Below are 25193 nucleotides of genomic sequence, written 5' to 3'. Positions count from 1 at the left end.
CAACCTCCTGCTAACTCAAATCAATCTCATCTGTTCTGGAGTAGAAATACAACGACGATATTGCAAATAGCACATGGCTGTTCCATTGACCAAATAGGACAAAACCAGGTGTTTATGCCGGTACGTTTGTAGGCGCGGATAAAGTAAACCGAATTTCTGTTTATACGTACCATAATTGTTACGTGTTTCTGCCTCGTTATAGGCGGACCGCGTTGCTAAATCTATAATTGAATTCGTTTAAAAGCTATTGGAGAAAAATTTAGCTATCCTAATTTATATATATATACGTATATTATTAAGGGGTATGTTACTACCTAGAATGACGCACAACACTCCAGATGCTAGAGGATCAGCTTTTGAGGAAAATTGTAACCAATATTGAACATTTTATTTCATCTATTTTTTACCCCCTTTTGGGTTTCTTCTGACGCCCTTCTGCTATTCTGTCGATGACGGTGAGCGCACTGTGACGTAACATCTCGTATAGTCCTTTTTTTTTGTTGCGAATTAGATTCGATCAACCAGGAGTAAAAAGAATACGATACTGTGTTTTGGCGGACCGCATCCTTAGTGCCAAAGCGTGCACTGTAGTTGGACAGTATTGTCAGGCCACAATTAGGAAACAGGCATTTCCCACCCCTTACCCATAAGTACACCCACACCTTACCAATAAGTACGTTATTATAGCCTGTCGCCACTGGAGCAGTTGGTAAAAATAATCGTAAGTTTATCAAAATTTCCAGCCTACACTGCGTGATCATACCCAAACGATCCCAGTTTCACGTCGTACCAATTTCTAGTATTATTCTTGTTGTTGCTTTTGACTAATAGCTTATATCTGGCTCACATATGAAGTTTTTCTTTTATATTGTACTTAGCGTTAATGGCTTAAACATATCGTTGGCTATAGGGATTATTCGGTAGTTGATGGAGTTCGCGATTTCAAAATTATATTGGAATAGACGCATCGGACCGTGGTAGTATCTAAAGCCCATTGTCTGGTTCGCCAAACTTAGCATCGCTCGTGTTCAGCTGGCAGCTCCTACTTGGCAAATGTCAATTGGGTATGCATTGTGGGCATCGCCGACGGGCAATGATGTCCACCGGCTGGGCAAACATTTTAGAGCTCGCCTGAGCAGTACTCATTCGGCTGGCATGACTGAAAGCAATTCTTAAGCGTGCTTTTTCGGTTGGATTTCAATAGAACTACTACACTCAGTATCACGGAAGGTTCCTGTGCTAAAATCGAGGATATTTGTCATGATGCCAGTGCAATGGTTCACCGCATGTACAGCTTTTGATTACTTGTTGATATCTGACGGTCGCGTCTAATGAGAATGTCGTTACGTGAAGATATTCGAGGCGAACCGTATCGTAGATAGATAGGGCTAAAAGGCTATTGTATGTTGAAGAGCTAAACATCATGAGTGAGTTGCTCCGATCGGCAATCGCTTTTGTGCTGTGCTTATGGATGACTCCACTCTGGTGGGAGGACGGGCAGACGCGTAAGGTGCATCGTTGTTACCTCGCCCGAAAACTCAAAGAGATTGGATGGAACCGGTGGAATGTCAACAACTGTAAGCAATCGATCATGCTATACGTACTATATATACATATGTACTTGTTTATTCATTATATTGTCAGGATTTGAACTACTTTATCAGATGAATAGATGAATGTCATCATAGAAAAAAACACGTTTGTATGCACGTTGTTTGACTCTTTCGCCCAAAATACTTTGCCCTCACTTCTGTTATCATTAGAGTCTTCTATATAATTGTACAATTATTATTACTATATTATATTCTATATATATATATAAGGAGAACATGAGGACGGTCTATATAAAGGGAGCATGACCAGCAATGTGTCAACTGCTGTATAACAACCTTTCGATTATCCTAGGGCAGTAAGTGTCTTCGAATTAGTCTTTTACAGAAATTGCGCAAAAACGTCACAATGCATTAAAGCCAATAAATGGAACGGACAAATATAATTACGTAGCCTTATAAAGTGATCGATATGGGAAAATTTATAAGAAGCGTCAGGAGACCAATTCGAAGCATAACACTGTCTGGAAATGTTTCGTCTGCTATTGGCCAGTTCTCTGTGTCGCAGATTTTGTAAGCGGTATGGAGATGAATCTCTCTAAAGCGCGGTCCAGAGGCCAGCGGTGTGTAGGTATATTTCAAATACCAAGTAAATTCTACTGCTTCGATAAATTCGTACCGGGAATAAGAAACGGGAAGTGTCATGCGCTTTGCTCGTGTGAGTATAAACTTTCAGTATTTTTCAGAGCTCTCCACATACAAAAACACCAGCTATAAGAAGATTTTCTTTAGCGGTTTAAAGTTGTGTTGTGTTCTTTATGCCGCCCTTACATTACATTTTAATTACCCTTACAAATTTAACAGTACACAACATTAAGCGAAATATTGAAAAAGCCAAATAATGTAGTATTTTTTATGACATTTTTTTTCTATCCTTGAAAAAAACATTTATTCAGCTGTAGTGCCGGTAGCGCCGACCGTGAAATTCTGATATTTTAATTTCACATCGAGTAATCACTTGAAATTTTCGACCTTTCACCTTGAGATATTAAACGCCCTTCCTTTGTATTCAACAATTTGGTTTCCCAACTGCAGGGCGTTGTCTAGTCATATTACGATATATTACAAATATTACCCTCTTTAGTACCAATGTATTAAAATCATAACATAATTAGGGAAAGCGTTAGCTTTTTTTCGGTTATTATATGCCGTAAATATAGTACTACTAGCTTGTTGCAGTCGATGCAGCTAGCACAGAATTAATTTTCTCAAATATAAATAATGTGAAATTCACGCAGAAATAACTAATAGTAGAGGAACTATACAATGAACAAAACAGGGGATTGAGGAAAGAGGTGTGAAGTATTTCGTATGTACAATAAAAGACAGTCTTCGTATATAGAACCCACCAGGGTTTATGATAGAAGCTACTTTGAAATATTTCTGCGTTTGTTTTGATCACAGGCAACGATGTAGCTTGTCTTGCAACAAAAGAATTTCGGAAGATCGAAACTGGGGAGCTTACTCTAGGGCAAAACCTTGATCCCATTTTGTATTAAAAAAGAAATAAACTATCGCTCAAAGAAAATATTTTTTTTTAAAGAGTAGGCATTTTTTTAAGATTAAAAATCACACATCAAAAGTATTGAAACATATATTTATATTATGTTGCAGCCTTTTTAGACGAGGATCTTGAGGATGACGTTATGTGCGCATCGTACATCCGCTGGCAATATGGATTTCAATTCTGGTAAACAGTATTCATCGATATAAAAGCAGATCTTGTTTAAGGTCTTTATCAAATATTGGTGTGTTAAAAAAAGATTTCCCGATCCTAGTTCGATCTATTTTCACCCTATATAGCCTATGAAATTACCATTTTTAAGGTAACGCTATTCACCGATCCGTGTGCGTCATCCGTAATGTTGTCAAAAGTGCAAAGGGTCTTGGCGTACGCCTAAAACGAACACAGCCCGTATGCACAGACACAATAGCTGAACGCAAAAATCACATTCATATCATCCTGCTTCCCAATGCTGTTTTTGCATAAAATAACTCGATCTTCTGGATCATTTTAGTTAACAACATACGTATATACATAATTGATCGATATAAATAACTGTAACTACTAATGATAACAAAGATAACTTCGAACCATTTTCGATATACTTCTAGAACTCATGGCACCAATGGTTCTTTCTGGACCTGCGATAATAGTTAAACTAAATATTTTTTTGTTTTTTTATTAATCGACAGGCATGGCTGGGAGCGCCACTGCCGTCAGAAGGCTCTTCATGGGCTTCTTGACGGCTGCGACGTGCAAATCAAGCCAGGTCAATGGCATTACTGGTAACGGACGAAGCTCTACATGAAGATTAGCCATCTTCACATCAATTTCATTCCAACCGGAAAGTAGTCCTGTTATAAATTGAACATTGAGATTCATCGTTATATGGACCAATCGTCAATTAGATTTAGAGCCGGCAAGTGTATAGGACCTGAGATAGAAACGACTTTGGGATTCATTCCAGAGACGATTCAATTGGAGATCTAGAAATTTCGCTGACAAACAGTAAATTCTATTTTTAATAGAGATAGACGATTTTTGAAACTTCAGCGATACATCATATTTTCAGTAAACTCATCCTTGGAATAGCATATCTACTCTGCGAAAAGCTTAACCCAATAGGTATTACGAAAGCATGTACTTAAATAGTCACCACCAATTTTCTTTTTAATTCTAGATAATAATTTAAATTCAATTTTTCTGAAAAAATCTCTAATAATTATATTACTGCAACTATTTTATAAGCACTGTGGTGCTGGCTGTTGCCAGGGGAATCCTTCAAATACAATATGTGTGTGTTCCACCCTTTGTCCATCATTCATCCTTCATTTACTAAAAACTGAAGGCTATTTATTCTAGCAAGCGTTTATATATATATATATATATATATATTTATATAAACGAAAGTAAATAAACCCTTCAAACAATTCTACGCGTTAGAAACTGGTGTTTTTTGTAGAGAAACTGTCTTCTGTATAATTTTACAAACTATATTTATCTGTTCTTTTCATAATTTGTCGAGACTCTATAGTAATACACATCGCTGACGCACACATGGTCCAAACGAAGATATGACTCCACATCTATAATTAGGCCATCGCTAGGCCACCCACTGGCTCGTGGCGGGACGGCGTTGGCTCACTGCTGTACTGCAGTCAGCAGCCCCGGCAGAAGCAAAGAAGCGACCAACGAGCAAAGAAATGTGGGCTGGGCGCTCGCGCGCTGTAAACACAGGCCCAAAACCATTGACTTCTTGGCACTGAGCTGGCGTTCCATCATGTCAGCAGCAGCCTTCGGGGGAAGGTGGTACCCGAGTCCACCCATCGCTAAAGGGAAGGCATCCACTCCACTGTTCCCCCACATGCCTCTCTGCTCCTCTACCCCAACTTCGCTCTCTTTCCACGAGTGTTTCCCGTGCTGCTGCTGCTGCTGGTGCAGTGGCTGCAGCAAAAGCGGCAGTAGCCGCTTACCGACTTTTTTCGAGCTACACTCTTTCAACGAACCTTACGACTAGGCTATGCTCATTCGCTGCTTAGCCCACCTTCTTCCTACATCTCCAGCTCTTTCCATCCCTCTCACGCTCTCTCTGTTAATGCTGTTCCTAAAGCCCCTCTAGCCTGGCAGTCAGCATACCAGCGAGCCATGCCACCTCCAGCTCTGCGACGCTGGCCCCCAGTTCTGCGCCAGCTGTTCTCTTAGATGGCAAGGAGCAAAGAGAGAAAATACTCAGACGGAGCGTTCGCTTGGCGAGCGAACGAACGAAGCTCGTCGGCAATACTGCTACCACCACTGCGGCTGGGCCTCGCTAGTGAGAAGGTGAAATTTGTATTTGACACAGTGTGGCCATTGCTCTCTGATTGCTGATCGAGGCGGCACTGATACTGACTGTGGAGTGTTGGTAAAAGCTGCCCTGACAGCAGCGGTGATGCTGGCGTTGGCAATGGCGACCGTCATAGCAGTCTTCATAGCGATCATCGTACAGTTCTGTTCACGATGCTCCATATTTTGCCTTGCTAGCAAATAAGCAAATCGCTAATCGCTTCGTTGTTGAAGTCACCAGTCTCCGTGGTCAGAACGCTGCAGTCCTGTGAATCTCGCCGTTGTCTGTGCACACGTTGAAGTAGCCGGCCCCGTATATTGTTGCTTGATACAGAATGATGATAATGTTGCTGCTGCTGTCAAGTAGGAGACGGTGGGACCGTATAGAAACTTGTCGACAACGGCAACAACCTCAGCAAAGCGAGAGAAAGTTTTACGAAGCAAGTTGTTGAAGGAGTCGGCGGATGCGAGAGTCCTCGCCGCTTTAGCATAGAATGTGGGGTATCGATAACAGGCACTCATCACCTCCAGTATCCATCCAGTAGGCTACACATACCAAAGGCGTTCTGGTAATACATGAAGAATAAGCAGCAAGAGTTAGAGACGCAGGAAAAAAACTGCGATGAGACACAAGGAGCTGGCCGAACGCGGCTTGGGTACTATCGGTTTTTCAAAGCACTGACATCCAGTAGTTGTTGCAGGACAAGGGAATAATCTTTCAGCTGATTCAATTTTTTGCCGACAATTGTAGCTGGTTGGCAGCGTAGAATGGTATGATAACGGACCCAAGAAAGAGCTGCTCATACTTCACTGAAGCAAAATGTTCGACGTTATCTGTCATTGATCAAGGACAGAGATTGGGTATTTACTTGACTTCCGATTTGGCCCGCTAAATTTGAACATGATGATTTAATCTATTACTAGCGAATATGCATCACTCGTAATTTCTGTGTTTTTCCTCTAGGTCGATGTACAGTTAGACTTTCCAATTCAGATCATTGATTTAGAGCTAAACTCTTAAACTCTACTATCAATCCCAAACGAGCCAACAAATATATACTAGTTATTTTCCCTGCAATGTTGTGTGAGTGAGCTTTCATTCAGTTATCTCCTTGCTGTCCGTCCTGTTCGAACGTTATATGAATGGCACGTTGCCATCAGAATGAAACGAATGGGCAGTAAGAAGTAATACTAGGTTTAGTAGCATACCTTCCATTGTTTTTTCTGCATCTACGGCTTTAATTACTATCAGTTTTTGGTCCTATTTTGAGTAAACGCTCTTGATGACCGTGTATCTTCTATGTACCGTTCGTAGAAGTCGACAGAGAAACAATTTATAGAAGTTGAACACGGCAAATTTTTTTTCCTATTTAATAGTTATTCTGTTATCAAACATCGTGTAGCTTTCGATAAAGGATGAACTAGATTAGGCGTAAGTTACAGATGCAGTATATTTACTCGCGTTCTTTACAGTTATCTCAATTACTACTACTCTATAGAGAATATGCATGTAAATCTTTATAGAAAAAAAAGAGTTGTTTGCGGGGACTTTCTGAAAGCACATCATTTTGAATACCTATTTCGTTGTGTCCATTGCTCAGAAATGGTACACTGCGGTATATATGTACGCTTTTGAGCGTCTATCCGCACTACTGGAATATTATCACAATCATCTTCGACAAACCGGAACGATTTTTCGTTTCATTTTAGGGTTCTGAAGATTTTTGTCTACACTTACGCTAACATCCTACTCGGCATCTGTTTGCAAAGCATGTAGTGGGGGCAGTCTAACGGGAGGCCTCGATAGGAATGCTCGCCTAGGAAAGCCGGTCGTGGCCTCTCTCACCGCCAAACTTAGCTGAGGGAGGAATTCGTAATTGTTTAGCCTCCCCGTTCGTCGCAGTGAGGGTTCTTGTGGCCAAGAGTCATGACAATGGGTGGCAACGAATGTAGTCGCTAGCTCTTAGCTACTTTCTTACCATTTGGCGACATATCGCTATCTTGGTACAGAGAAAAAAAATGAAATAGTTCGCATAGTTGGATATTCGTAGAAAGTATTCAATGAAGGACCACATTCCTCGGGGCGTCCTATATAGCCATTGGTAAAAGTGTATAGAGTCACAGCACTGCTATATTCAAAAGGATACTCATTCTATGCTCCAGTTAAATAAAAACTCCTGATATACTTGCCAAATAAATGCAGATTATTATCACCGTTCAAATATCTGAGCTCTAAACAACTGGCTGGTATAAAACGTGCATTCTTTGATGCTTGCCTTTTCCTGCCTCGAGAATAAAGGTATCATTTGAGAATCCTCTGCCAGACGAGAAATCTTCCATAAATTAATTCTCATATATCTACAGGCCCTTCTATTACTTTATGCAACTCATTTCCTTGTATTGTTTTTATTGATTGAGGTAGCGTATAGTCGAGACATTTGAGGTACAAGACTGGCAAATGTGGTGAAATAACAACAGATAGAAATACGAGCAAACTCGTAACACCCCAACGCAGTGTCCCTAAACAATTGAAGTCCTATATAATATATCAAATAGGTGGCTAAAATCTAATCATGTTCCCCCTATCTGCCAGAACAGATATGTGCCACACATCCGGTGAGCACGCGACGGTTTACAGGCATAATCACCTATGATATATACATATTGCCCACTTACCAACGTATGTCTCAATAGCGCCATTATTACAGTTTAGTTTTATGTACTGTCAGCCAGGCAGCAGTTACTGTTTTACACTTGTGTAGCATTTCATTCTAAATAATCCGTACTATAGTTGTCAGAAGTGTGTGGTGAGTCTGTGTGAGCCTTCCAGGTTTCGCGTTCCTACCACCGTCATTACCTTCTATGGCTCGCCGCACTAGGGCATCGAATTTCTTGCCAACCGACACCCCATTGCTTTCCCTGATAACAAACGCAGTTCCCGAGGTGTCCTGTGACACCTTAGAAACCACTCCCTATAGCTGAGTTACGGTTGCACCGGTCACCTCCCAACCAGAAAAATATTTATCTTTTTGTGGAACCTAGGAGCTCTTGAGCAAAAGACTGCCAAAAGTGTTTGACATTTTATGCTGCCTCTACCTACAAAGTGTGCAGGTCTACGGTTACGCTTTGACTTGAGCCGGCTTTAAAACAGTGAACTGGGTAAGATGACATGAATACGAGCTATACAATTTAACATAGAAAACCGACATTGGCTGATAAGCTTTGACGAATTTTGGCCTAAACGCCATTGACGTAGTGGAAACTGAAAACATATAGCGTAATCCTTTATAACATACAATTATACGGGGCGTCCATTTTTTCTTTCCCATGTGTTTGTTCATTTCATGCGCTTGAAAATGGAATTCAACGTACTGGTTGCCTCTACAAGCATAGTCTAATAATGCTTTCCAGATGGGACGACCTTTTATCTAGAATATATCAATGCTGTTAATGGATAATATTGGTGCCTTTTACGCCACTAAATGAATCTTGGCTCGAGGCTATTACATGGCTAATCAAGCACCTCTTCTTCTATAGCTTAAAGCCAAATTTCGCAACCGATCCTTTCTCCCTGCTCTGTTCTGCGCTCCGAGGAACCATACCGCAATATCATATGGCTAACAATCTTGAACAAGAATACTGTCTCTATACATGTGTGTGTGTGTATATCTGTAGCAATACAGCACGTGGCCACTTCCGACCACCACCGGCGTCACGCATCCCGCTTCAATGCCTTCCTCCGGTACGAAAAGCCCGGAGCGGAACTAGTGCCCACTTCCGCTTAAGCTAGGCTGAAGTTCTTTTCATATCAGCAAGGTAAGCGGACTGCTTCCTTTACATACCGTTAACGTAGCAGAGGCTGGCAGGAAAACAGAAGCTGATAAGGCTGTTTACACCCATTGGACTCACCCCTCAAAGAGCGGAACGGCGACATTGCTGCCTAGAAGATAATGGGACGAGGCTGCTTTGGGGGCAAGGCGGAAATAAATGCAAGTTAAGTCAATCTCTGGCCGTTTGCGGTACAGAATGCTCGGAATCAGTTGAAAAGGGAGGACTGTTAACAGCGGACACGCATAGATTCGCGGTCATCGATAGGAACGCTCAGAGTTGAATATGAATCGATATGAGAAGTACTGAATTGTATCTGTGTGATTGGCGTATGGAGAGAACAGACAGTTCGATAAACCTCGGGATTGCTTCGTAGAGATAGGCGATCAGTATTATTATTGATATGGCGTGGTAACGTTTTTACGGCCGATATCCCGATACATGTTGAAGAAGAGAGAGAAAATGCAACCGCAGTAACTAATCGAGAACTAGGAATTGCCAGCTCCTTAATGATTTACATGTTGTTTTGTTAAATTACCTAGATTAGTACGTCTAGACTATTTATTTATGTAGTCAATAACGTTTATCTGATACAGGTAAGCAAATTGAGGTTAGGTGAGAGTTTAAAGTATATGGAGCAAATTGGTTACACGACTAAAGCTGATTCAACTTTAAAGTTCTCTCTCGTTAAGGTGACCATATAACCTGTGAAGACGTTTCATTTGAAGGTGATACCAACCTTGAAATATCATTTCAGGCGATTAGATCACGCGATAGAGGTGGATTTAAGCTAGACATTGGTAGCTCCAATGGATTAATTTTACGGTCAGTAGGAAACTACCATGTCGTTGAAAGCCGACATCGACACCTTTCGAGGCTCGTCACAGTCACCGTGGCGGTAGCTTCATCATGGTTCCCATGGCGAGGGGAAAGCTCAACACAGCAAGAAGCTCACCGAAGTCATGCTAAGCACTACGTACCGTTAGGTCTCGTGGATTTTGAAACCTTGAAAGAATCAACAGCTTCCCTAAAAGCAGATACGCTTCCTACCTATCCAAATTAATTTACTCCTAGAGATGCAATGCTTGTTTCGTGTCGGACAGTTTAGTTCTCCAACGAAGATTTTCCAACGAGTGAACAGTTCTAAAAAAAGGGGACCTTTGTAATCCAGTGAGGCGGTCACGATTTTCTAGACTAGCAAAGGCTGGAACAAGCCAAAGTAGGCATTCATTTAAAACACGAAAAACTCTATGGTCAATATGCATAACCACATATTTAATGAGCACAAACGAGTGATTTTTGAGAGACGTCTATAAAAACGTTTTTGATTGTCTGAGATAGAACTATATAGATTAAATTATAATAGTTGCTCATCGAACAAGTTGCTATTAGAAACACTGGAGAACAATGCAACTACATTACCCATGATTACAGCTTTATTTTCTAAAAGCTATACTTTTTTTAACTTCCTTTTTTTTTAGTAAAAATAAGGCGTATTGTTTCATCCACGGCGGGAATACGACTCCGATAAACGGTAATGCCTCCAAGTAAATCTCTCTAGTTGTTTACCACAATATGTGTTATCATAGTACTTACGATCCTTTAAAACTAAGAAGGAAAACTGTACATTGAGGATCTCAGCTACATATAAGACCCATAGATTCAAGTGTTTGCGGTAATTACGGACTGTTTCTTTTAAGCGTATCTCGACAAAGAACTGACAACGACCCTCTACACAGGTTTCGAGCACTCGACATGCGGCCTGAAAGATCACCTGAAAGCACAAATACGAAAGTAGGACTAGAGCAGGCAGGCAGGCAGGCAGGCCTGCCGATGTGTTGAAGAGGGATTACAAGCATTCTTTTATCCTTTCGGTGAACTACAGGAGATGGATGGGCATTTTCGATACACGCAATGTGTTAACCTTTTCTAACGAAACTCTTGACATCATGTATATATCCAGATTCGAATAGGTTTCGCGAATAGCACCGCTTTCAGTATGATTAACTACCAAAGTCCGCATACATTTTTCAGTTTCTTTTCTGCAGCTTGTCGTAGAATTTGATCTGTATATTTGTATCATAAACGAACAATTCTGTTAGGTGCGTTGAACTTACTGGTCTTCAACATATATGGACTTGATGCAGACGGGTAAAGCCTATTAACAAAAAATATGGCTGCATGTCATAGTTTCTCGCATCCGGCTGAAATAGACCGCTAGTTTGAGGCCCGTCAGCGGCACATATTTCATTCAAATAGACAAAGTGATTTTTGCGTCATACTTTTTTGTGATAAAAACGGGCGTCCTCAGAAAAGTACTATTCAATAGTCGGTATTTTTTTCATGTTGTGGTTGCTGACAATTCCTCCTCGAGAATTTTCGCCGTAAGTTGCGGGATTCTGTGCATCTGGTCCATTTCCCAGACGTCCGCAACTGGGTAGTACGATACTCGAGGTTCGTTTTTGTCCGCTTAGGCGCATTGTCAATATTGCTGCTGATACGCGAATGCTCTTCGCCAGTCCACCAAACTTTTCCGCCTCTGAGATAGCTCAGCTAAGTGGATTCCGATGCCCAGCTTCTCGTCGCGTTCGTCCGCGTATCCTTCGGGGTAGAAAATCTTCACGGATAAGCTGACACACCTAATGTCAGTACATATCGGGTGACACCATTCTATATTATCCTGTTGCATGGTGCCATCGGATCGGTCTGCCTCTCTCTGTCGATTGGCAGCGGAAACTGAAATCGGCTCTTTTTCGGAACCGTTCATATCTGCAACTGAGCGAACACTTAAACTTAATGTTAATTTGTTACTAGAATAACTCGTAGTCTTTTGTATAGCATTTACAGTGGACGGCAGTGGCGTGTCAACCTAATTTTGCGTAGTTATTCTTAGCAGTCTGACTGTATGTTCCCATACGTGTTCGCAAATCACAGAATAGATGCCCGAGCTTGTTCAGCACTTCGGAGAGCCCCATCAGTCCTTGCCTAGATGTTTCTAAGGTGCGTACTTTGAAGGGCAAAGTTTTGTAGCTGATCCACTAAGAGCCGAGGTACCACGTGACCGCATTCGGTAGCTAATCAAAGGCGACTAGATAGGCAACTATCTACCTTGAGCGCAATTTGAAAATGCCCGTGTCCCTAGGGGAGTTTTGCGCACGTGTTCCCTACACATTTCAGTTATTTCTCCTTCAGCGCCTTCTAATTTGGAGAAGCATGTTTCAACGGATGTCTTTCATTTATCCACACGAAAGGTTGTATTGCTCTGTAAAAAAAAATGGCACAAAAAACAATCTATGCAAAGCCTCCGACCAGGACGGCTGGCTCAAACTTCTTTTTGCGTTATGATTCGCTGTAAAATTCGTTAATAATATAGGAAATGAAGGTGACAAGTTAGTGGTAGACGTATTAAATTGAAGATCTACAAACGAATGCTGTTGGTTAACCTGATCACGTTCGATAGCTAAAGCAGCGTATCTGCGAGATTTATTTTTTCATGCTTAAAAAACACGGGCGATGTATAACAAAATACAAAAGGAACTACTTAACGCAACATGCAGATTTGCAGAGGACATACGACTCCAAGAAGTTAACTTTTACAACATGGCACAACTTTTATCTTCTTTGTTTAAAGAAGAACTTTTGGCATATAGTGTAAAGTATTCGTTGTTCAAAGGTACAGAACAAGGCGAAAAATTTCAACACATGTAAAAGAGTTCTTTGGTAAATGTGAGATTGGCACATGTTTATTAATACACATGTTTGGACACGTTGGAGTCAACGTTCTGTGAAGTTGCTACACGATTGCATTTCGTGTTGTCCATTACGAAGTGATGCATCCATTAAACTTTTTTTAAGTTTTGAGGTGTCTAGCAACACTGACCATTCATTTTCTTTTCCGACAATATCCCATAATATCAGTTCATTGCGAATATAATTATCAGTATAAGCCCGAATTTATTCTTCTTTTTCTACTACCATTGTTCTACTAGGTTATCTTTAGCTAGGGGCATAGGCCAACGCATGTCCCGTCGATATGCGGACCAGACTGATTTTTTGATGGTAGTAGTCAGCCTTACGTGGAACACGTTTCTGTTCGTTCGAAAACTTAAAGTTTGTAGAGAATATTGTTTTTGCTTCTCGATGTTTTCACTACAACGCCTTCGAGGTGTCGACAAGGGTCGTATTGGTACTGGCTTTGCTGGTTCAACATTTGCCGTCGATATAACAGTTTATTCATCTGTTCGATCTCTCAGGATAGGTCATTTATTCCGTACGTTTTAATCTCTCAATTTCCCTTCTCAGAATAATTGCACTAATGACAAATAGTTGTTTCGTTGTACGGCTTCACCAGTCTTCGATAAACTTCACCGGCCCCTTCATCTTCGAGAACAGAGATTTAATGATTGGGCGCTAATTTACCGCGCCGAACTGTGTCTTTGCCCGTAAACCTCAACGGTACATAGCTGTATTATAACCGTATACAACTAAAGATGATGAAAATGAGATTCTTTGTTCGAGAATTAGTCGAAATGATCGATTCGCTAAGGAGCTACGAACGAACTAATAGTTATTTTTTGAATTAAGTATAATCTTTAAGTAGGACAGTATTGCAGTTTGTTCCACGTACATGTTAGTGATCGTCCATTTATTATGTGGTGTTTTTTAAAGCAGTACGCGAGGAGCATGTGAAGATGTGCAGCTCCCGTTTTATATTTAGTAAAGAAGCATCTGCGAGATTTTTTGAGAAGTAAGAGCACTTGTGGTCAAGGGAGGGCCTTTACCATCGCTAAAAATACTCTTCAACCATATAAAATTATATATGCAGAGTCAAACCCTGTGTCCCTGCAAACATTTTTTTAACATTATCTATGTATTTTATAACTCATTGCTTGCACTTGTGAGCTAGCTATGTGTGTTAAACTCACTCAGTATAACGAAGCGGTGACCATTCCGCATTCAATTGCAAGCTAATCAGTACCATCGCCGTGTCAGCTGCCTGTTGCGTCATTACTCCTTCGTGACCAGAAACCTATTGGCATTTCTTTTAAAACTACAGTACTGATTATTCACCTTTCAATTATGGCTGCTCTGAGCGGCTTGAATCCATCCCACGTCATTCCCCCTCCGCCTTCCACTTCGAGTGGGGTCTCTAACATTAGATTCGAGTGCACAGCAGCTGCATCTCTCGGTTGGTCTCCACCGGCAAATCCAGCGATTACTTAGCCCAGCCGCCAAAATAGAAAAACGCCATACGTACATTCCTTTTCTGTCTATATTTGGTCATCTTACTTTCAGCGGTAGCCTCGTAAGGACACCAAGTCGGGATCCACCAACAAACACTGGCTCCATTCCACCTCAGTGTGTAGACATGCACGTGGCTCCGTTGCTGACGCCGCAACAGCAGCGAAACAAGCCTATACGAGAGCCACCTCAGCCGTCACCGTCAACGCGATCTGTCGCAGGAGTTAACGCTGTTCGAGAACTTATGGGTTCTACACCAGTCGACGCAACTCTACCAGCTGCCGGATAGTTAAGCGCAGCAGCACTAGCACGGCCTGCTATTTCGCGGTAAGCTCCGCTTGCAAGCCATGAGACGGGGGCAACGAATCGTCGTACAAGAGCGACTCAGCGTGCGCCGGCTGGAGGAGTCAAGATGTTGCCAAAGAGGCGGGGCCAAACCGAGCAGCTCTTAGCTTCCCTTCGCTTACAGACGGCTTGTGGGAGGGCACAGGGTTAGAGGCTTCGGCTAGGGCCGTCAGGGGAAAATAGCAAGGCAGCTCCTAGCCATCCAGCCAGCTAGCTTGTCTGTCTGCCTGCCTGCCTGCCTGCATGCCTGCGTGGACAACTGCTGCAGGTGGGGAAGTTGGGGTGGGGGTGTTGCTACGGCGGAGTGAATGGCGATAGGAGGGTTCCTATGGCCGCGCGTACCACCCGCCGCCATATCCAGCTACGCCGGAGCATAGCGGTAGTGGCAGAACCGCTGGCAGCCGGTCGGGGAGAAGAGGGAAGTCTGTGGGGCGATGAGGGAAGAGAGTATTGTAGATAGGGGCTACGCAATTGGCCCCTTAAAATAGGCTGACTGAGTGTGTCCGTGTGTGTCGGTAGCTGGGTGTCGCGCGGCGGCCCCTAGCCGCGAATTCCACAGACTGCTACTTCAGCCCGCGTTGGCTGTCAGGCCGCAGACTTCGCTAGCGACAGAATGAGCAGCCAACTAAACAGACGATCGCAGCCATTTGGTTGTCTAACTGGCGCGCGAAACCTGGCACAAGGGGCACGACTAACCACGATAGAGAAAAGACTTCTCAGACCCCTATTGTACATGTTTCCTTGACATCTTTAGAAATGTTTATAAAAAAATAGTTTGTACAGTGAAAATACGTGTGATTGCACCAGATTCTGTGAATGGATGGACTCATTTTAAAAGAAAAAACAAGTAGATTGCAACGACAAACACATGGACAACTAACTGTATGAGAGCAATGTGCCACTTCGGTCTTAGCAGAAAAACTATTTCTGATAGAATACTACAATTGTTGTTCGTGTGACATGCGCAACAGACGTCACATCGCTTCCGATACAGTCCTTCTTCTATATAATTGTGATTGAGTGCGGCCACATCTTCTGCGGCCGTTGCTGCCATTTTGGAGGCGTGGCTTACGTGAGAGTGACGTGTTTCCGTGCGTGTATGTGTACGTATATGAATAGTCGGTTCCTCGTGGGGAATCTCTGAGGACTGAGCGCCGGTCTACGTATGCCTCTGCGTCTATTTTCATGACAGTAAGCTTTTAAATATTGACATTACATGACGGTAAATGTGATGGGTCGCCAAAATGATTCCTTTCCCAACGGCGACACTCGCTTCTTTTTGGCGGCAATTTTTACTCATACAGCGCATCAGGCTTAAAGTTCGCAGTAGTTTCATAGAAACTGTTTCAATGGACCGAGCTGATCGGGGTGTTGCGGATGAAATTTTGCAAGAAAGATGTTTCGCGTAACTGGGAAGCGTTATGGCCTACTGTTATTTAACGCCTCTCCATAAATCGGTGCAGCTGCTGCTGCTGCTGCTGCTTAGGAGCTGGTCGCGGCCGCAGCGCAGGCCCCAACTCTGCGGAGCATCTCAGCGAAGAAAGCCCGTTGAAAGCTGAACCAAGCGATGACTATGCCATAATGTCCCTGGACTAGCTCTGCGTACAAACTCGCATCCTATCGCTGTAGAACGTCATTTGCTTTATAAAAGTATAATAAACACGTAGATACAATTACGTACCACTTTCGTTAACCTGTAGTAGCATAGTCGCCTCCACGCCACTTTACGACGACAGTTTACATTCGTAGCCGAAGTGATACAGAGATTGTTTCTAAAAAATAGCATTGAAAAACAAACATTCTCCATATATATATATATATAGAGAGAGAGAGAGAGAGCGAGAGAGAGCGAAAGAAACTGTTTCCGATTTCCCCATTGTTGGAAAATGACAGAATTTTCTCACTGCAATTTGAAGCCTGCGATGGCCCTACCGTTCCACAGGCCAAATAGATCTTTAGCAAGGGTATTGGCGCTGAAGTGGTTCAGCTCTGTGCGAAAAAAAAAAACCCGTTTTTCAGCGTTAAAGAGTTGCTATTTCTTTGAAGCAGACTGCAAAACTGGGAATGTTTTTATGGTCTATTAACGAAAATTATTTGTGCGCATAGTTATTTGTAGTGTATCGTGAACTTCGTGCGTCGTGAAGGATCTCCTTCTTCTGCGACTGAGGATCTTAGTACTTTCGACTAATACAACTAATCGCCAATACGAGAGTTTACCGGGCCATGGTCAGTGCTGTGTTCTGAAGGGACGTGCAACCAACTGTCGAAGCAGCTACCCTGGAAGAACAATTTGAGTTCATTCGTTTAAAGTGAATAGTGAAATGTACCCGAGACGACACCTCGACTAGTTTCATGTAGTGGGTGATTGAGCGGCGAAGGCTGAGGCGGTGGTGGGCCCAACGACAGTAACAAAAGTTAATCAGCTAAATTTTTTCTAGATACAATTACCGAACCGAGAGCTAAAGAGAAATGTGCACGATATGCGTTCATTTCCAACAATCCTAAGTTGTTACGACGCTTCTAGACGCTGCCATTTTGGCGCTGGATCAGAGGGGTGGCATTGTACAGGTTTTCGCATGACATAACCGACCGGTTCGCGATGCGGTTCATTATGACACGAGCCAATATTGTTGCCATCTTGTTATCGATTAATACGCCTCTTCTCGCAAAGGAACTCAAGCAGCTGAAAGGTCTTTCTTGCATTACATAAATACACATCCACCTTTTAGGAAATATAACAAATATCGAACCTGTAATGAACCTTGGTGAACCCAATCTCGCAGACAAACCTGAATAGTCACAGGCTTTCTAGTGTGTTCTAGATGACACATGGACGATTTGCTACTCCGTTGACTAAAAGATCCGCAGAACAACATTTTAGAGCTAAATATGCGTTACTCCATTGGCTCGTAAGCGTTCCTGTGAACGTTACACGGCTCTTTACCGAATAATAACAGTAATATACATTGGGTAAATGTTATTGATGAGTGTTGTCCCCGTATCCGCCATTACAAAACCATCAGATCATCTTTACAATGGGTTGTCAATACGCGTTAATGAAACCGGGTTCAGTTTAATAGCTTGAAACGTCACTCGTTAGTACTAGGATTACCTGGTTTTTAACAAAACATAGTTTTAAAATTCAATTGTTTATATCAATATAATTACTGTATTAAACAGGGCATCGTCAAAATTCTACCGCCCTTCTACCTATAACAGTGTCTCACCCAGAACCATTGTAGACATTGTGGTTTACTACCGTAATATCATGGATTGAATTTGTGCTCTAGGTATTAGACAAAATCACATATCAAAATGTCTTCCAGAGCTCAGGCTCAGTTGTATATAGTCGACCAGAGGCTACACTGTCATCCAAAGTCGTTTCGTGTATATAACGCTATTGTACAGATTTAATTGAAACTGTCACAAGAAGGCTGTATTTATTTTATTATTTAGCAGCTGAGGCCGACCAGTCTGCAATACAACGTATCAATGTGCACACTATCGTAGCGAAGGTCTTGAAAGGAGTGCTTCGTATTATAATTTGTGAATCACTATTATATGATCTAATTATAAAAATGTCGTACCCAAGATTTCTCCAACTTTCTGACATATACACGCATCATAATCATATAGATCGTAGCGTAACCTATGGAGTGCCATTAAGATGACCATTTCATATCTGAGATCTAAGATACTACGTTGTTTGAAACTTTCACCTAAGTCAACAATCCTTGCACTTATAGATCGGTCAAATTATTATTTGCGATATCAGCCAACTTCTCGCCTTCTTACTAAGGAATTATAGTTAAGTAACGAATAATCTACCGCAGAACACCAACATCCAATACAATTCTACTTCAGGCCATCAAGACTAACCCTTCACTGATTGATGCACAGCTTGCGCTCGCGAAGAGTCTGATCTACTGAGTGTTCTATACAATATTGTAAGTTATATAGAGGCATAACTAATAGGCTTAATAGGTTATCGTTCAACCATGTTCGGGAAACACGATCGTGTCGAAGCCTTCGTCCTGACCAGACATTGACTTGAACATTTGTTCTTCAGTAATATTCCTAATCCGGTCTAACTCGAGAAACGGTCTACAAAAACAACTGTTAAAATCGCTAAAACTAACAGTATCCCGAAATTGACAGCAAAGAAAACCTCACTTCTAGCTTGAACACAAAGGAGACTCGGTATCGATGATACCCGACTGGAGAACTTAATGCCAATTCAAATGATGAGAGAGCTTCAGGAGCAGACCATATACCACTAGCATACATATGCTCCCAACGTAAGATACTACTCTTAGCCTTGTGTATATTATATGTCACTCGAGACAAGAGCTTCGCCTTTAAATTTCCGCGGTCTCATTACATAACACCGTTCCACACCCTATCATAGACAGACATCTAAGAAATACTTGGGGGGAATAGCTCGATTAGGCAAATATGTTCCGCCTCTTTCTTGTCGCGCATTTTCGGGCTCATCGTGGAGTCAGTTGCTGCGGCTACTGCAAAGTTGCTGTTTTACCGTCTTAGTCTTTTGTGTTAAAATTGGCGAACAGCTGGAACTGGTGATTTGCATGAGGTTTATGCCTGCCCCATCCCTACTGCCAGCGGTGAGAGGGGCGATGGGCGCATCTGCAATAGAGCGCCAACGACCGTGGCCGCACGATGTGTGCTGCATGTATGCGTGTGTAGCAATAGAAAAAAACCAGCGGGAGGTTGTGGTAAACGAAAGAAGTTGTCGGGTGAAAGCATCAAAGGCGAGGTGGCGCCATCTTCCAACAGTCAACGGTGGGACTTTGCAAAACTGTTGTTGTCTGTTAGCGACTGGCACCTTTTTTTTTTCGATTGAAACGCCTTCAATCAGTACGGTGCTGATTGGTGACTATTCATAAGCTATCCAGACACGCTGAAGTTTTGTGTTACTCCAAGGAGGACCCTTGCGCTGACTATTCTACGGCGTGAGCGAGGAAAGACGTCAACCGAATATTTATTCCACTGAAAGGAAAAGATGAAAACGATATGCATATACAGTTGCTCTTCATAACTAAATCTCCAATTATGACAGTGTCAAATTTGTGAGTTGTATGTAAACTACAGGTACGGTTTTCCGTTGCAACGTTATCCAAATATTCATACTGTTGTTCACAGCTCGATCGATGCGACGGTGCAATTACCCTGCGAGTCAGGCCCAAGTGGCTGAAAGCATCGCTAAACCACTCACAAAGGGCAAGTGTGCCCTATTCCGCCGACAACGGTGGCCGCCGTTACCTCTCCCATCGGCGCACCTATATAGAGCCAATGAAGCCGCTAAATTGCGCGCAATTGTTAAACAAATCACTGTCGTACTGCTTTCGACTCTCAAAAGCCTCGATGTTCACTATCGCGTTCAGTTGGCTGGCGCTCTAGATGAAGAAGCCTGCCGGTTAGCTTTACCAGCTTTTGCCACTTACTCCATTGGCCTCGTCGGCACCAGGACCACCTTTTACCCCACATCTGCCTCACAGGAAGGCGAAGAAGAGACCCAGCCTGAGAGAACGGACAAGACAACAGGACACAGCGGGCTGCAGAGCTGCGTCTAATCTGCCCATTGGGAAACAACGCGAAAGCAGTTTAAACACCGCTGGGACATCAGCTTGCGGGAGGAAGTAGCTTTACCGCTGTCGACGGCCGCTGCACCCATTCTCATGACGGGCACCCAGCATGACAGCAGACCTCTGGGAAGCCACAGTCCTCCACTTTGCGAAGTGTGTCCAATGGGAGACAATGGCTACCAACCGGCAGCTGGGCTTGCCATAGTCCCCTCTAGCTTTGGTTAGCAGTAGCAGCTATACAGCCATCTTGATACTGCCGTAGCCATTGAATGCGACTAGGCTGTGGCGATGTAGCAGGATGCCGCCCCGTCGTGTGCTGCTTCAACAACTGCAGGACGCGCCGCTTTTATTCGAGCCTGAAATTAGTAGAAGGGTGAAGAAGTATCTATCAGCCGAGAACACTCGTCCGGCCTAGTCTCAAGCGCCTCGACATCATCGTCAGCATCAGCCATCACCCGTCGCCCGTAGCCCATAACGATCGCAGCTACTTTGCACTGCAATCATATGCCTGAATGGCACAATAATATAGTACGATATGTCATGAAGCGATATGATTCCTTAGAGAGAGAAAGAGTTCGTACTAGCATATGTACCCAAAAAAAGTACACCTCACATTACGCTGTTATAATAGTAAAATCCTTGAAACTCGAACGAATCTGCTGATTGTGGTTGTTGACAAGACGTTGCTGACACAAATAAAAGATTATCCGCAGGCAAACTAAACTCCCTGATGGCCGTTGGGTTTGAAAAGGTTCAAAATAAGAGAATAAAACGATCAAAAATGATTGTCACCGGCAGCCTCATTAAATAATTGGTAGGAAAAGCCCCATCCTGTTCCGAGGATGTGTATTGTGGAACAAACTAGGCCGGGAAAGCATCTACTCTAATTGAGTAGCTTACTCGAAAGCTGCATTGTTGCAAGTTTCGTCGTATTAATCAGGAATAGAATCTGGAAAGAAAGCACTGGGTGTCACCCAAGGCGGTACGAGATTACTCCCAGTGGCCAATCTCAACGGCCGAAACAGCCCTAGCAGTAGCGATGATACCAGCGATGTGAATTCCGCCCGTTCAGGGCCCCATCATTCGCTTCTTATGCCCCCATTGTTATTAAATGGATCGGTATTGTCACTTACAGAGTAATAGGGTAGCTGACGATTTCCCCTTTCACCTATCACATCTGGAAATCAAAGATCTGAAGGTTGTCCGCCCTATCGTGGGCGCATTGGTCCGGCTTAACTCGAGTATTCAATAGCAGTTTTAAGACGAACAAGCTAAACTACCACAATTCCATAACTTGTTTTCCAGAGTAAATCTAATTAGATACAGCAGACTGGCACAGAATACGTATAGTTTGGTGCGCAATATAGCACGTATTAATAATCCCATATAGTGGTGCATGTAGCGTGTGTCTATATACAATACATCTACTCTTGTAACATGTGTATACAATAGAAACGCACTATTCACAATTCATATATATACACGTATACGAAAAATCTCTCGTACAGTATCTATTATTATTATAAAGAGTAAAGGCGGTCTTTTTGGCGATCGCTGGAGCTTGAGCTCGGTCTTTCTCTCAGGGGCGTGGCTCCGAACCCATCGGCCGCTTCGGTGGTCGGTTCTGAAGGCTCGAGATGGCGCCGTTATTAATAAACGGATTAGCTCAGCATGAAGCAGCAGCTTTCAAGTAGGGACACGCTCCGAGAATAAATATTTGCCCACCCCACTACGACTACTTCGATTACCACTACAAATAACACTCCGGCTACTTCCTTTAGTGAAGGTCTGTAATTACAATACTACTGTAACCTTCTAGCCCTTAATAACTTGTACTTTAACCAGTCGCCATTCGACGTGACCGTCGTTAGAAAAAGATTAGGGAAAACTTCTGTTTGCGTTTACCCTAGCACATATATGGGGTATGTTACGAAGCGAAGCGGTTCGACTCATGTGTGTACATTCGTCAAAATTGTATGATAGAATGTGTATTATCGTCTCGTACATTCCCATAGACATGTCAATGTTATTACATAGATACGGAAAAAACGTTAAACTCACTGAAAATCGAACGTCGAGATTATACGATGTAATTTTTTGCTTGTCTTTATCCATGCAGCTCCATCTGTCTAGTTCAGCGTCACATCAATGGACATTTTTTTAGAGCAGCCTGACGGTATATCAAGAAGTAACATATCAGTTTTAGACCAGGCGAATCGCTCAATGTCTTCCAGATCGAAGATTCTGCCCTAGTCTTGTATGAACGACACGTAAATATCATGGATCAATTTAGCGTATCTAGATAAGGCCGTGAGTCATTATCACGGAACTGCACCATAAATAATGTCCCCTTAATTTTAACTATATATAGATGTATATATATATAGATGTATATATATAGATATACATATGCATATAATGTTCAGGTGTCTTTTTATTCGTTTAATATGTAGCCTATTTAATTTTGAAGATTTCTAATCGTCGAATGTTTCAATGTCCAGTCCAAATGTCCAAGAAACCTCATTGCTTAAATACAACTAGGCAAACAATTCCAATGTAAAAAAAGCAATTTTTTTTTATTTGCGTCTTAAGTGAAGAATATTGCGTATTTAAGTGAAGAAAAAAGACACATGAAAACTTAAGCGACAGATTCATCGATTTAGCATGGAATATAGATGTACGCGTACATAGTTAATATACATTTGAAGTGTCATTTTTGAGACAACGAGTTCAGAAGCCCAGTCTGCAAGTCTCGAGCTTAAGAGGCTGCTATTTATGGGTCCTTTAGGTATTTTATACTACGATGCAGAGTCCAAAAATGACATAGAAAATTCGGCTTACCTAAAGGTTAGATTTGTGATCCAGAGTGAGTACCACTTGTCTATCGTGTAGCATTGCGGTCCTGTCGTTCGCCTCTTTTTTCGCAAGACGTAATAAGTCGGTTAACCGACGCGACCCGCAATCAGACCGGAAATAACGAATTATTACCAAATCGATAAATAGAAAAATTAATGCGTGGTTCTTCTTGTCCTTACGCTACCAATGTTCGCCAGTAGAGTAGAAGAAGGACAACAATATACCAGTAAAATTGTCCTTATTGTAAACGTACTACGTACTGTTAAACATCAATGTTTGCCTTCAACACACGATTGCATTTGATAACATCTAGACTCATTTGAACAGCTAGATTTTCTGTTAAGCCTAACAGAATATCTGACTGAAAATATTATTTGAAAGTTCTTTTTCTCAAGAAGAAAGAAACCTCCAGTTGATCTTTTTTTATCTGCCTTGCCGTTCGATTCCGTGCTAAAGTCAACAACGACAGTATAGGCTATAATGACATCGACGACAGCACAACGTTATATCAATTAAGATCGCAACAAAATAGGAAAAACAAAAAAGCAACAAAATATCAATCAATCCAATTAAGCGATATGAACAATCAAAATCGCTCGTCCTCGTGGGGCTTCTATTGTGAAGCGTCATGCACCTCAGGTGCGACCGGTAGGCTTCGCGTTTACTCTAGCGGATTGGCTTTGCTGTAGCGTTCAAGTTCACTTTCATTATCTGCTAAAACAAGTACGAAAAAACAGTTCTAGCAATAATCATTGAGTCACATGAGAAGTTAAGTTAGTCACAGGTTCGCAAGATGGTGGGGTAGAGATAAATAGTCATGTGACCGAACACGCGGCGGTTCACCTGTCGAAGCACTGTATAAGTGACCGCTGTCGAGTCAACCCCGGCTTATTCGTGCACAATGATGACGCTTTTAATGGCGTTCGTTTGAGATAACGTGAAAAAGGGAACCGTAACGAGTAACGTGAGCACCGCCGGGCGGGAACGGGACCAAGAAGGCGTTTCGGTGCAATCGTGGGCGCACTTGCCGCCCAGGCAGCAATACAACTGGCGGTACGGAGCTAGGCATCAGTTTTTGGCCCCTGTGGAGTACGGAGAGTTGGCAAAACTGGTGCTCCGCACCCTGACGTTCAGGCTGTTATTTTAATTTGCAAGCGACAATCTCTTAGGCTGTACTACAGAACCAATACCAAACGACATTAAAAACCAAGCACCAGTTATAATACACGATCGTCGGTCGTCCCTAGTAAAGTACCGGGATGAAAAAGTAAAAAAAGCTAATAATCACTGAAAGCTTATCGAATCTCTTCATTTTACAGACAATCGACAAGCAGCGTATTATATTGTCCTCGTCGAGCTGCTGGCGAGTACCAGAGCTGGTGCGGTGAACTAGATCCGCTGTCGTTAATTGATAAATCGGGAAAAACCTGTTCGTAGATCTGTGTGAAAGCAAGATGGGAAATCTGGGATTCATAAACAACTCCGTCTGTCTATTTTACTCACCGGTGTGACACTAATTTCGTAACAGGTGGATACTATTCAACCGCATCGGATCTAATGTACAGTCAGCTTGAGAGGGCAGTTGACGGTGTCGTCCCATTTCTACAATCTATATTAAATACAGCCAATTTCCTGCAATATCAGTACTTATATTCTCATTTAATACATACTAATAATAATAATAATAATAATCATCATCTAATACTGATTATCTTCGTCCGTACGTGGAAGATCATCATCATCATCATCTGGAAAACGTCTGTGTTGAGTCTGATCGATACTGTTTATATTCGATACCAACGCAATACTTACTACTTGTACTAGCGAGCAACATAAGTAAGTATTAAGAAATAGAGTATGATAGAAAATGGGAATTCATTT

At 42.3% G+C, this 25193-nt stretch overlaps 2 protein-coding genes across 6 annotated transcripts; one reads left to right on the top strand and one right to left on the bottom strand.

Annotated features, from left to right (window-relative positions):
- Nucleotides 1-104: 104 nt before the first annotated feature.
- Nucleotides 105-4549, top strand: LOC111270570 (lysozyme C-1). 4 transcript variants are annotated; one of them, XM_022850841.2, is made up of 5 exons: nt 105-120; nt 1413-1577; nt 2104-2268; nt 3225-3300; nt 3807-4549. In XM_022850841.2, the coding sequence occupies exons 2-5, from the start codon at nt 1424-1426 to the stop codon at nt 3901-3903; spliced, it is 492 nt and encodes a 163-aa protein (XP_022706576.1). In that variant the 5' UTR covers nt 105-120; nt 1413-1423; the 3' UTR covers nt 3904-4549. The 4 variants fall into 4 exon arrangements, with proteins under 4 accessions (XP_022706576.1, XP_086828655.1, XP_086828656.1 ...); XM_086972529.1 differs by lacking the exon at nt 105-120 and adding an exon at nt 660-721; XM_086972530.1 differs by lacking the exon at nt 105-120 and having other exon boundaries at nt 731-1577; nt 2119-2268.
- Nucleotides 4550-10538: 5989 nt separating this feature from the next.
- LOC147752117 (uncharacterized) lies at nt 10539-18009 on the bottom strand. 2 transcript variants are annotated; one of them, XR_015314986.1, is made up of 2 exons: nt 16532-18009; nt 10539-12039 (listed from the first exon to the last, which is right to left on the bottom strand). XR_015314986.1 is itself a non-coding variant. In XM_086972526.1 (2 exons), exons 1-2 carry the CDS (start codon nt 16554-16556, stop codon nt 11747-11749), a joined length of 312 nt encoding a protein of 103 aa, XP_086828652.1. In that variant the 5' UTR covers nt 16557-18009; the 3' UTR covers nt 10539-11746. The 2 variants fall into 2 exon arrangements, 1 of the variants encoding a protein (XP_086828652.1); XM_086972526.1 differs by having other exon boundaries at nt 10539-12033.
- Between the last annotated feature and the right edge of the window lie 7184 nt (nt 18010-25193).

This window comes from Varroa jacobsoni, unplaced genomic scaffold, assembly GCF_002532875.2.
Source record: "Varroa jacobsoni isolate VJ856 unplaced genomic scaffold, vjacob_1.0 contig00006, whole genome shotgun sequence".
Lineage (NCBI taxonomy): Eukaryota > Metazoa > Arthropoda > Arachnida > Mesostigmata > Varroidae > Varroa > Varroa jacobsoni.
This window is presented reverse-complemented; position numbering and strand designations above follow the sequence as displayed.

Coding starts and splice junctions, on each gene's coding strand:
- LOC111270570 (XM_022850841.2), top strand. CDS start 1,424: ATGAGTGAGTTGCTCCGATCGGCAATCGCTTTTGTGCTGTGCTTATGG. Junction 1,578..2,103: donor CCGGTGGAATGTCAACAACT/GTAAGCAATCGA, acceptor GCTATTGGCCAG/TTCTCTGTGTCGCAGATTTT. Junction 3,301..3,806: donor CAATATGGATTTCAATTCTG/GTAAACAGTATT, acceptor ATTAATCGACAG/GCATGGCTGGGAGCGCCACT.
- LOC147752117 (XM_086972526.1), bottom strand. CDS start 16,556: ATGCTACTACAGGTTAACGAAAGTG. Junction 12,034..16,531: donor ACTACAGGTTAACGAAAGTG/GTACGTAATTGT, acceptor GCTCAGTTGCAG/ATATGAACGGTTCCGAAAAA.